The following is a 13241-nucleotide window of genomic DNA, read 5'->3' as shown; positions in this document are numbered from 1 at the left end:
TGGGGGTATTTTTTTCATTTTTTTTTAATTTTGATTTTTGGGGCCTGGGGATGAGTTTTTCACCAAAACGAGGCCAAAACCCAAAATGCTATAATTTTTCTTAAGCCATTAAGTTTACAATTGAGCCTACGAATGATTTCAAAGATACTGAAGTTGAGCCAGTGCGGTTAGCACGTTCGACAGTAAAGTATCAGCTGGACAAACAAAACCTTTTTGAAATTTTTTGTCATTTACGTTGGCTCAAAATTATATCAAGTTATCATTAAAAATTGTTTTTCTTTTTGCATCACAGGTGAGCATATTTTGTTCTGTTCAAGAAAATGAAACCGTGGGTGTTCAGAATTGATCCAAATGAGGTCACAGTGGATCTTAAGGGTTTTTTTCTCACTGTCCGTTCGACTCTAACAAAATATTAATATATCATGCTGTCTTAAAATTCTTGTGTTATGCTTGATTCAGCATTAAATTATTTGATTTAGTACAACACAAAAAGTTACAGAGTTACAAAAGTTATAAAGTACACGTTTACACCAGTGACCGTAATACAAGAGGTAGAGCATTCACCTACAGTATGCGAGGTCGTGAGTTCAAACTTGAGGAGAATATTCCAAGATTTTAAAAATGTTGCTCAATGTTTACGAATTAAGAGGGTTTGTTACACAAAAAAATTCCAGCTTAGGCGAATAAAATATGATATCGGGAGACTGAAAAAGAATCGTGTACTTTTTGGATAAAGAACAAAAAGTATGGAATCATGCTTCTAAAAAATTAATTGTAACGTGGATGCCTGTTTTTAGGTAGTCTAGTATGCTAGACGACTTAACTCAGTAAAAAATAGGAAGTAGAAAACTTGAGCATCAATATAGTTTAATTTAACCATATCCCGACATAAAAATTTCCCGCTTTCAACAAAAACGTTATAAACGACTGGATTCCCAGTCTAGTTTTTAGGGTGCAAACCATACGGTGCTAATCGATAACCAATCGATATCAATCAATGTATTAGTTTTCGATTAGAATTGATAATCGACGTTATGCAAGATTATGATTATATATCACGACCGTCTTGTCCAAAATATTAAGGTAGGGGCCCATTTACTTTAGAAGAAAAATTATCTTTGTACTAGATTAATAATTTATTTTCACATATATCAACTCTGAAATAAAATGACTACTTTGTTACCCTAGCAACCACCCAGCAACCATTACTTTAAGGGCAGAAACTTTCGCGATTTCGCGTTTTTCGCGATTTTGATCCTTTTCCGCGAAAGTTTCTGCCAGGTAAAAAATTAAACCTGTCAGTTTTGCACTGTTTGCTAAATTTCTGCGTGTTCTTTGAGTTTTTGTTACCAAAGAAGTTAAATTTTATATGTATTTGCAAAAGTTCTATCTGTGAAATTTCGGCTAAAACCATAATTCGCGAAACTTAAATAGCTAAATTTCGCGACTTTTTGACTTCGTGAAACTTTCTGCCCTTAAAGTATATCAAAAATATGCAAGTTCTTGTTTATCAAACTTCTCATCTATTCCTTATGAAATTTCAATGGTATTTAGACAAAAGATAACCCTGGAGCCTGCCGCCATCATATAAATTATCTAAAATTGGACTTTGTTGTTAGAAAAATGATTTTTCGGTTGTCATAGAAATTGAATATTCAATAATATTTAAAAAATGTTGTAATTTCCTATTGAAATATGGAAAATTGAAACATTTAAGCCATTTTCAAGGGTGGTGTATATGTAAATTTGATCTAGAATTCAGTTAGTACTAGCTGTACTGAGTTTTAGTAGGCATAGTGTTTTTTACTAACTACTTAACCCCCCCCCCTAATGCGATCACAACCTTGCAGTGGTTGTTGCAGTTAGGTACAATGTTCAACTTGTTATAGATTTCTATGGCAGCTTTAGTGCCTATATCAAAATGACAGATTGCGTCATGGACACCAAACACATTTCTACCAACAAAACACGTCATTGGCTGTGGTCATTATAAATTGGCTTAAAACATGTTTAATTATCTCAAGGGACAAAGCCAGGACCAGGTTTATAAAGCTTAGTTCCATTTGCTTTGTCTCTTTGAGCGCCACACCAGCTATCTGAACCCTTTGGGCAGTAAGCGCTATGATAGGGCGATTTCTCTGAGGACGCAACATGAAAAAGACTTGCTAAATCCGACTTCTTCATTCCCTCCAAGTTTCCAACATTCATCATCATTATCTTTCGATGTAGGTCCAAATGGACCTAGGTCGGAAATAAACAATAACCCTCCCTCCACATCTCTCGATTAGCCATTGCAGTACCCAGTTCCTCAATCTCTAGCCCTGTTTCCCGTTTCAAAATATCAAGAAATGTGCGCTTTCTCGAGCACCTAGGGCCCGCAGGACACCAAAGTAAGAATTCTGACACGATTTCGTTTTTCGCACGGAAACAGTGACCTGAAAAGGAGAGCATCCTGCTGGTCAAAACAGAAGATTCTTGGGAGTCCATGATAGATCTCTTGAAGGGTTGGGTGGTTGCGCCAATCAAGATTCTGGACTCTTTTCAAAAGGCTTCTATAACAGCCATCAAGGCTCTTCAGCATGGTTTTTGTCATGGTCGAAGTCTCCAAGCCATATAGAAGAATGGGCTCGACAAGACTTTCAAAAGTTTGAAATCGTTTTCAGAGCTGTTAATATGAGAGCCAAGATATTTGAAATCCTTCACAAGTTTGATATTGACACCATTCTTAGAAGTTAAAGGGAGAACATTTCCTGAGGAGCTGATAAATTCAGTTTTTCCAGCATTACAATAAAGACCAACTTGACGGGAACACCTTCAAAATTTTGAATAGTCTCAGAAACTAAGGCAAGATCGTCAGCGAAGTCAAGATCGGTCAGAAAAAGGCCGCGGTTACGCTTGCGCAGGGGAGCTTTGATTTTGATTCTCTTGTCATTAGATAAGTCAACAGAAATTCTTAAAACATAATCTAAAACAATGATAAAAAGAAAGGGAGCTAAGGTGTCACCTTATAAAACTCAAGCATGAATGTCAAAAATAATAGTGTCTCCGTCAGCTGTAATGACCTTTGCTTTGGTGGAGACGTAGAGTGCCCTGATGGCTAAAATAATTTTTTCTGGAATACCGTACAATTTAAGAATTTCAAACATTCAAGATGCGAAAAATTGATTTCAGAATCATCGAATTTTTCAGTTTTTCAAAAAAGGGGATATTGACGTTTTCTCTGAAAAATCGTGTCGTTTCCCTCATCGCGAAAACGCTAGTAAGTAAGTACCCACATTGAGTTGTATTATTACTAGTTTGCTAAAAAGCTTCATTCAAGAATGACAGGGTTTTGAATCAGTTTATTGGTTGTAGGTCTTCAAACAAGATAGTGGATTAGCCGGCACTAAAATTGGTAGCAATTTCGGTCCAGTCAAGTAGTAGTACATCAGTGGTTGTAAATTAGGACATGGGGGGGGGGTGAATTACTAGAAATAATAATGCACAAATTTCTCCCAATAGGTCGATGGATTAATCACAATGCTAAAACAGGAGTCTGAAGAAAACCCGCGCCGTAAACACCTTGTCGTTTCTCAATTTGCACAATTTCTCAACCTCCTTGAAAAGCCGATACAAGAATCCGGATACAAGTTTGTCCGGTTGGATGGTTCCATGACCATGAAACAACGAACAGATGCTATAACCCGATTTTCTGATAAATCCGATAATTCCCCGACTATCATGTTGTTGTCGTTGAAGGCAGGGGGTGTCGGATTAAATCTGACGGCTGCTACTCGCGTTTTCCTTATGGACCCTGTAAGTTTTCTCTGGATTTCTTGTTTTGGTTTTGACTTCAATTTGCTCATACAGGAATAAAGGCTGAATGAAGGTCCTCAGCTGAAAATGCATCATTTGACGATCGTCCTATTATATGACATGGTGTTTCCGGATCATGATTTAAAAAGCCCGAAGGGCTAGATGTCGTGCTTCGGCTGAAAAGTGTGCCGTGGTTAGGTAGGAAATCCTACCTAGGTCACGTGACATTACAATAGAATTCCATCGCTTGACCAATCAGAAGCTTCGCAGGCTTTCGAAAACAATAGCAACAATATTTTTCCGATATTCAATTTTTTTTTTGCCCGTGATGGCTAAAAAGCACGACATCCAGCCCTTCGGGTTTTATAAATTTGTGTTCCCGATAAGGAAACATTTTGACATCCAGACATTTATTGGTGATGTATGAGGATAGATTTTGACTTAAACACGGTATTTACCAGGCGCTAGTATGATTCCTCGACGAGTATTATGTCAACTCCTGGACAGCTTTATACTTCCGACAGGGTTTAGACACACTCTGGAAACTTTGTCAATGTCTGAGGGTATGTTTTGACTTTTACGTAGTTTTTAGTTTTATACTCTTTAATCCCAACCCCCTAGAATATACTCTTGACAGGGTTTAGACAGGCCTTGGGAAACCTGACAATTGAAGTATATTATGAAACATAATGGCAGATTATATTCCCCGATCGCGGTATAAAGCTTCACTAACAAATTTACATACCTAAGTTAGGATTGAAATAGAATCTACTATACACTGTATTGCCTGAAGATTGTGTCAGAATGAAACACAGTGTAGCGATTGTAAGTTAGTTCTTTATTTCTCGATATACCTTAGTCGCAGCACAATTAAAGGTTACCCTCGACTGATATACCTGGAGATTTTCCCCATACATAGTAGTAATGAAAGTCGCTCATCTTTATTTCTCAGGCATGGAACCCTGCATCGGAAGATCAGTGTTTCGATCGATGTCATCGCCTTGGTCAAACAGAAGAAGTCAAAGTATACAAGGTATCTTTCATAATTTGCGCAACAATGCCAGCTTCACGCCTCACTTTCTTCTTTTCTTCTTAAGCTTTTTTATCATTCTCTCCCGTCAAATTATGATGCTAAAAGTATCTAACTACGCGTCTTGTATTAAAAACTAGTTTTCATGAATCTGCTATTGCCACTAGGAAATTGTATATTTTGACTTTACATTTTTTTCGGACACATTCGTACGTTATTTCTATTATCTCTTTTTCTGGAAAAGTTCGTCGTCAAAAACACAGTGGAAGAGAAGATGTTGGAATTACAAGACAAAAAACGAGACATGATGAAACGAACGTTCGGACCAAAACAATCGAGCAAAGACCGACAGAAAATGCGCATAGAAGATGTCCAAACACTATTTTCATAAGACTCTTGTTACATGCTGCAATATTCGGTGCACCCACGGATCCTAAAGTTGGATATACATTTACGGTAAATGCTTGCCTTCCATTATGACATATGTAACGTGAACCGGACGTCGAAACAACGTGTTTCCACTGGGTCCTAGAGAAGTTAACCATACATTTTTACATGCATTTCTTTGTTGATCATAATTTGGTCAGGGGCGGTCATTCTGTTCAGAATACATCCAATAATTTTCTCTCCAGAGCCGATGAGTTATAGATTTTAATCATGGCAAGAAATTTGTCTTAAAATGGTATTTTACGGTACAATAAAACTTTTGTTTAAGAATATTTGTGTTTTGGGTGGTTTGCCATCCATACAAAGTCTATCTTTGCTTTTTAAAGTTTTTCTGATTTATTTGAGTTGTATACTTTACCATGTATTTTTAGTTAGAGATATTTTTTAAGTTTTACTTTTCTTTTATTACATGTATTTACTTAGACAGTGAAAAAATGAAGATTTATTGTATAACTGATGTTTAGGGCGCCCATTATTGTAGGGGTTCGAAATACCGTTTTCCCGTCAAAATTTTTGTTGAATCCCGAAAATTGAAAAAAATAGTAACACCGTCACACCGGTTTGTAGAGGTTAAAATACCGGCATAATGACAAAAAATAAGGCTAAATACCGTCACCGTCTGATTTTAAAATACCGTTTTCCCGTCTCTTTTTTCGTCAAATCCCATAATACCCCTCCCTCCCTATTATATGATATTTCGACCGATTTTGACCTATCATTTTATTTCTTCGTGACCCTCACTCCCCTCACCAGACCCTTTCGATTATTCTCTTGAGTACATTTATAAACTTATTTTTTGTGTTAATATTTAGATATTTTGAAAGTTAGAATAGTTTTTATGTTGATACACGTTTTTTTACTTACGTTGTAAATACTTGACATCATATTTTTTTGAAGACATGAAACCCGTTAGTTTGTGAGTTTCGATCGTTTCTTTCTACACTTTTATCAGACCTAACGCTTTTCTGACATCCGAATCAGAATTTTAGGTCGGGAAAACTTTCAACATATGGAAAGATTGGCAATATAAAATTTTGCCTGACCGTGCTACGGATTCTGCGATGGGAGGTCTGGACCCCAGCCCTCATTTGGGGGGTTATCAGGGTCTAACTGCAATTTTTTCAGGTTTTAGCGTAAGGGGAGTTGGACTGGACTTGGGAACGTCAAAGAGCGGGCTACAGCTTGCCATTTGGAAATTGACCCACTTCTTTAGAGCTTCAGCGTGGCAGTCGCCAATCCGCCATTGGAAAATCAGATAATGCTTTTTGAGAATACCAAAGGCCCGGATAACTTCAAATCTCTTTACCTGTAAGTACGCCCACGTAAGAACTTCAGTTATACATTCGCCCCTGGATGATAGGTTTATTGTTGGGTTAGCTTATGAAGTAAGAGACGGATTTAACATTTTGCTAAACATTAAAATATTTTGTTTGTTACTGTTACTGTTACTGTTTTACTAAACATGTTATATGGTTCATATTATGTTCTATGTTTTGACATGCTATCATCTTCTTTTTTTTTCAGTTATATGCTACAAAAAAAATAACAGAAAAATACAAAAAAGTTACTGAGGTGCTGATTGAGAAGGACATTCTGGCGGTATCCTGGTTCAGGAATATTATAATGAATGGACAAAAGGTGACTGGTCAATGTGTGGCAAAGATAAACCATACCATGATTTTTGTAGGTGCACATTTTTTTATAAGAACATCCAAATTTTTGAAGCCTTCGGATGTTCTTAACTTTTTGAGTTTCAATCCTAAAAATGTTCTTAACCTGTTCTTATTTTCGCCATTTTGTGAGTATTTTTGGCAATTTTCCTAAGAAGTCGGGTATTTTAGAGCCTGCAAAGCCTTAAACTTGTTTGGCCATCGAAGGCTTATGTTCTTATATAGTTTGTTCTTATAAATAAATAACCCATATCATGCTACTGGTGCTATCAATCCTTTTCTTAGTTGTGAGTTTACTCTTTCCCTTTTTTCCTAAGCTGTGTTAGTAAATAGTTAATGCCTAGCCTTTTGATGAGCGCTCTTACTTAGACTGTAAAGTGTTCTCTTAAATGGAAAAAAATGAGGGATTAAATTTGATTGTGAATTAAAGGCGGTCCAAAACTATTTCTGTTTGGTTTTGAAGGTAATACCAAAAAGTATTAATTTTTCCTTCGAAATCTCTTCATTTTCCTTGCCTTTTCAACTTATTATAAGAACAAATATACAAAATTCGTAATTCGTAATTTGTGTAGTAAGAATTTTGAGTAGCCTGTGAAAATTTACTTACGCGCTAGCTAAGGTTGACCGGTAGGCTAGTTTTTGGCAATGGATGTTTAGAGTGTTAACCGGCTTCCTATCTGGCTAATGGAGGTCTCCTTTCGAACATTCTTGCTCATTCTTACTGTAAAGTTTATGTGTATTAACAATTTTTAAATCTATCAACTTTCCTTTTCATTTAATAATTTTTTCACGTTTTTATCAGTTCTCTTCATCTTTTTTTCTATTCTTCAAGCAAAATAAAGAAGAAGAAGAAGAAGAAAAAGGCTCTTCCTTATATGAACAAAATGAAAGTTCAGGTGAAAAAGTTGTTCACAAATTTTACGAAGTTGTTGATAAGTTTTTCTCTTTATTATATGTTTGTGTTGTGTGGTCTACACTTTATAATTTTCGTGGAAGAACGTGTTGGTTTTGGGACCAAAACATTTGCAAAGCATTTGGTTAACTAACCAACACTCTGTGACTTCAAATTTTCAAATATTTTTTTGATTTCAAAATGCGCTAGTAGTTTGGATAATTCTTGTTTTTTGTGAATGATTTGGAGTTTTAACCATGGCGGTCTCTTTACCAGAGCTGGACAACATTTCGCCATTTTTTGGAGGATCCTCCAACAATGAGTACCTTGTAGCCCTTGTAACAAGACCGTCATTGTCTTAGCGGTCTGTTATTGTTATTTATCAAGTTTTGTTAGTGTTGACGTCATCATTTGTTTACAGTGAAGTTGTTATCTTTAGTCCTTTAAAGACCTCGCTATTTGAAATTTCATGTAACTAAATGTTATATCCCTCTCATCGTCTTGCATCGTGCTTTCAGATGAGATGGAGTTTTTATAAGATACTTTAATAATTGTCATTTGAAGTAACAAAAATGACGTGTTCTTTAGAAAAAGTAACAAAATTGTTGAATTACTGGTTGTTAACCGGTTACATCTTCGAAGCGGGCTACACGGCTTTTTGCGCAACTTGATGGTTAACGACCAACCAAATCAAATAAGAGCTTGTAAAAACTCCATCTCCTTCCTGTGCTTTACAGGCTTTGGTTTCTTTATAGCGTTTAGTTTGAAGCAGTATGACAGTATTGCATAGCTTGGTTGAACCTATGTTCTCACCCGTTCGGATGTTGGTCGACCCTCATTTATGATGCGACCGTAATGCAGTGGTAGAGCATCCGAAGTAGTAGCGTGGTGGCGTGGTGGCGCCTAAATACAAAAGACACAAACAAAACAAAAAACAAAAAAAACACCTCCGATTACTAAATTCGGCGCCCCTTTGCTTTTTAGATCTTAGAATTGGCAGTTTTCGGAATAAAAGAGACAAAATATCCCAAAATTTTCCTGCTCGTTTCGTTTGCATAATTTTTATAAAGAAATTTCTTTTCTTAGGGGGCGCCAAAATCAACATTGCCTCCCCCCAATTTTCCCGAATTTTAGTCGACCCACTATAGATTTACTTACTGTTGATGAACGGTGACATTAAAAGGTAATTGTAATGGTTTCCAAATAGTTGGAGGATATGAGGAGTAGGACTTAGTTTTAAAATAATTTGATCGGCTTTTTTCTTGGCAAAGAATTTGGTCGGCTTTTCGTGACGTCTTTTTGGAAGGATTTAGTCTGAATCGCAGACCTCTACAAAACCGCAGCCTAGAGAGGAATGATTGAGAAGATCACTTTGTTGGTTTTGAATCGTTTATCATGTACTGCCTTCCATTTGGCAATTTAAATCCATTTTGGTGAAGATTTGAGATGTAAAAAACTTTTTGGTATATATCACCATTTGACAAAATCAATCATTAGCTGAAACGGACTAGAATGGGTAGACTTAACGTTAACTCAATCAGAAGAAAACTGGTTGGAAGAGATTTTTTTTTTTTACCGTAATTTCTTCTGACTTTTGTTATGAAGAATTTATTGTTACATAATTGGATGCCATCAACATCACTCATGCATCCTGGACCTCATCTCAATTTCTAAACATTAAAAAATGTCGATGGAGCTTCGGTTGGCGTTGAAATAACGTTGGGCTTTCTGCCAATGCTTGGAACTCTTTACAATTGACCTTCTCTAATTCGGTCTTCATGAGACTAAAGATTTTCTTCGAATTAGAGAAAGATTCGAATTACAGAGAGTAATTTAAACTACTTTCCAGCTGAGGGGACCAACATTTTAGTTCGAATTACAGAAAGATTCGAAAAATAGAGTTCCGAATTACAGAGACTTGACTGTATCTCCTTTTGGGTGGTCCATTTTCCCCACTGAGATCTTTACGTAGTTTGGATACCGTAGGTGATAAGAAAAACCGCTTTCAATGCTTAACTGTAGGGTATTGACTTGAATCCATGCAGTGAAAAATTTCGTTACAATATTTCAATAATAAATGGTTGCACCATTTGTGCAATGGATGGCGGTCTCTTTACCAGAGCTGGACAACATTTCGCCATTTTTTGGAGGATCCTCCAACAATGAGTACCTTGTAGCCCTTGTAACAAGACCGTCATTGTCTTAGCGGTCTGTTATTGTTATTTATCAAGTTTTGTTAGTGTTGACGTCATCATTTGTTTACAGTGAAGTTGTTATCTTTAGTCCTTTAAAGACCTCGCTATTTGAAATTTCATGTAACTAAATGTTATATCCCTCTCATCGTCTTGCATCGTGCTTTCAGATGAGATGGAGTTTTTATAAGATACTTTAATAATTGTCATTTGAAGTAACAAAAATGACGTGTTCTTTAGAAAAAGTAACAAAATTGTTGAATTACTGGTTGTTAACCGGTTACATCTTCGAAGCGGGCTACACGGCTTTTTGCGCAACTTGATGGTTAACGACCAACCAAATCAAATAAGAGCTTGTAAAAACTCCATCTCCTTCCTGTGCTTTACAGGCTTTGGTTTCTTTATAGCGTTTAGTTTGAAGCAGTATGACAGTATTGCATAGCTTGGTTGAACCTATGTTCTCACCCGTTCGGATGTTGGTCGACCCTCATTTATGATGCGACCGTAATGCAGTGGTAGAGCATCCGAAGTAGTAGCGTGGTGGCGTGGTGGCGCCTAAATACAAAAGACACAAACAAAACAAAAAACAAAAAAAACACCTCCGATTACTAAATTCGGCGCCCCTTTGCTTTTTAGATCTTAGAATTGGCAGTTTTCGGAATAAAAGAGACAAAATATCCCAAAATTTTCCTGCTCGTTTCGTTTGCATAATTTTTATAAAGAAATTTCTTTTCTTAGGGGGCGCCAAAATCAACATTGCCTCCCCCCAATTTTCCCGAATTTTAGTCGACCCACTATAGATTTACTTACTGTTGATGAACGGTGACATTAAAAGGTAATTGTAATGGTTTCCAAATAGTTGGAGGATATGAGGAGTAGGACTTAGTTTTAAAATAATTTGATCGGCTTTTTTTCTTGGCAAAGAATTTGGTCGGCTTTTCGTGACGTCTTTTTGGAAGGATTTAGTCTGAATCGCAGACCTCTACAAACCGCAGCCTAGAGAGGAATGATTGAGAAGATCACTTTGTTGGTTTTGAATCGTTTATCATGTACTGCCTTCCATTTGGCAATTTAAATCCATTTTGGTGAAGATTTGAGATGTAAAAAACTTTTTGGTATATATCACCATTTGACAAAATCAATCATTAGCTGAAACGGACTAGAATGGGTAGACTTAACGTTAACTCAATCAGAAGAAAACTGGTTGGAAGAGATTTTTTTTTTTTACCGTAATTTCTTCTGACTTTTGTTATGAAGAATTTATTGTTACATAATTGGATGCCATCAACATCACTCATGCATCCTGGACCTCATCTCAATTTCTAAACATTAAAAAATGTCGATGGAGCTTCGGTTGGCGTTGAAATAACGTTGGGCTTTCTGCCAATGCTTGGAACTCTTTACAATTGACCTTCTCTAATTCGGTCTTCATGAGACTAAAGATTTTCTTCGAATTAGAGAAAGATTCGAATTACAGAGAGTAATTTAAACTACTTTCCAGCTGAGGGGACCAACATTTTAGTTCGAATTACAGAAAGATTCGAAAAATAGAGTTCCGAATTACAGAGACTTGACTGTATCTCCTTTTGGGTGGTCCATTTTCCCCACTGAGATCTTTACGTAGTTTGGATACCGTAGGTGATAAGAAAAACCGCTTTCAATGCTTAACTGTAGGGTATTGACTTGAATCCATGCAGTGAAAAATTTCGTTACAATATTTCAATAATAAATGGTTGCACCATTGAATGAACGATTTCTTTTTTGAAAATAAATTTTTTCAAATGCACAACGCTGCATGATGTATTGTAAAAGATTTTGATTTTTATCACCCTATCTATTCATTTCAATTGGAATTTTAGAGTAGTCTAAATACGTTTACATCAAAGAAGATGAAGGTTTAAGATTGGAAAGAAATCTGCTCTTCTTTTTGGAAAGATATTGTGCAGGCTTGGTTCTTCTCGTTTTTTGGAAATCGATATTTGAGTTATTCGTTCCTGGAGTACTTGTTCATTTTGTTCAACTGAACTCGGTTAACTATTTTGCAGACTTTCAGACAGTAGCATGATGATAGAGGCATGGAAAGCTCTTCAGTAGACTTTTCGGCACCTCTTTCCTACTTTCGCGTCGCGAATATGCGACGTAAGATTGTGGAGTCTCCATAACTCAAAAGCGCACAGGGAACAAAAACTTGTTCGAGTTATTGAAAATTCGAGTTACGGAGACTATTTTATAAGATGTTGTTAACTGAAGGGACCAGCAAACTTGTTGGATTTGGGGAAACATTCGATCAGTAGAGGCTGGAGTTATGGAGACTTTTTACCTTCCATATCAAGGAAAGATTTGTGACAAATTGTTGCCCTTGCCGCTCGCGTTGTTATACAAACTCGTTTGATCAAAGGACGCTAATTGGATTGTCAATTTCCATTTCTTGCCAGCGGCAATTCATCTTCCGTCAAATATGGCAAAAGTGTTTAGCCGATTCGATCCCTACCACGGGCAATTTTTGCTTTTTAAAAAATCTTGCTGTGTTTCGTACTTCACGGTTCTTACTACAATCATGGTTGAAATATATTGAGAATTTCGGTTGTTTTAACGTTTTTCAAGATTTAAAGTTCCGGCGAGAAAGTCGATATTGGGCTATATCTTTAATTTAATCGAATATTTCAATTTGGGAGAGTTTGGCAGACTTCCAGGATATATTCTGAGCCTTATTGGACTATTTTTGATCTTTTGGATCCTCGTATCCTAAGGTCTTAAGTCTACCCTTCCAACCTAATTTAGAGCACTTACAAATCGATTGTGGTTTCAAAACTTCCCGGCGAATTTCCCTTTTTTCTCAAATAAAATGACCTTGATTGTAGTTCTTTTCCTGCGAAGAAGAGTTTGGTACAGGCTAATAGGACTTTTAGACAGTTTCGATTGTATTAGCGAGTTTATGTCTCGGATGATATCGGCGGTTATTGAAGTCGACGGAGAACAAAGTCGATAGTTGATGTACGGTTCTATATCGCCTTTGCTCACACCGTCGAGCAAGTGGACGGCGACTTTGGGGATATGTGGACTTTGTCTTATACCGTCTCCTTCGACTTATCTCAAAGACAAAAATTCGCTATTTCTCAGATTCTACGGCTACACGTTTTTTATTATAAGAACAAATTTTATAAGAACAGGGCTTCGATAACCAAAACGTTAAGAACATTTTAAGGCATCATGGA

General features: G+C 36.5%; 1 protein-coding gene across 1 annotated transcript in view; it reads left to right on the top strand.

Annotated features, from left to right (window-relative positions):
• Positions 1-5728, top strand: part of LOC136811676 (helicase-like transcription factor) — a 32809-nt gene extending 27081 nt beyond the window's left edge. The window contains exons 18-20 of the mRNA XM_067068304.1: positions 3502-3795; positions 4748-4828; positions 5070-5728. Of these exons, the coding sequence (XP_066924405.1) occupies positions 3502-3795; positions 4748-4828; positions 5070-5216 (522 nt within the window). The 3' untranslated portion in view covers positions 5217-5728. The remainder of the gene's footprint in view (positions 1-3501; positions 3796-4747; positions 4829-5069) is intronic.
• The last annotated feature ends 7513 nt before the right edge of the window (positions 5729-13241 follow it).

Source organism: Clytia hemisphaerica, unplaced genomic scaffold, assembly GCF_902728285.1.
Source record: "Clytia hemisphaerica strain Z4C2 unplaced genomic scaffold, Clytia hemisphaerica genome assembly, whole genome shotgun sequence".
In the NCBI taxonomy this organism is placed as follows: Eukaryota; Metazoa; Cnidaria; class Hydrozoa; order Leptothecata; family Clytiidae; genus Clytia; species Clytia hemisphaerica.
The sequence above is the reverse complement of the archived record's forward strand: the minus strand, read 5'-3'. Positions and strand labels throughout refer to the sequence as shown.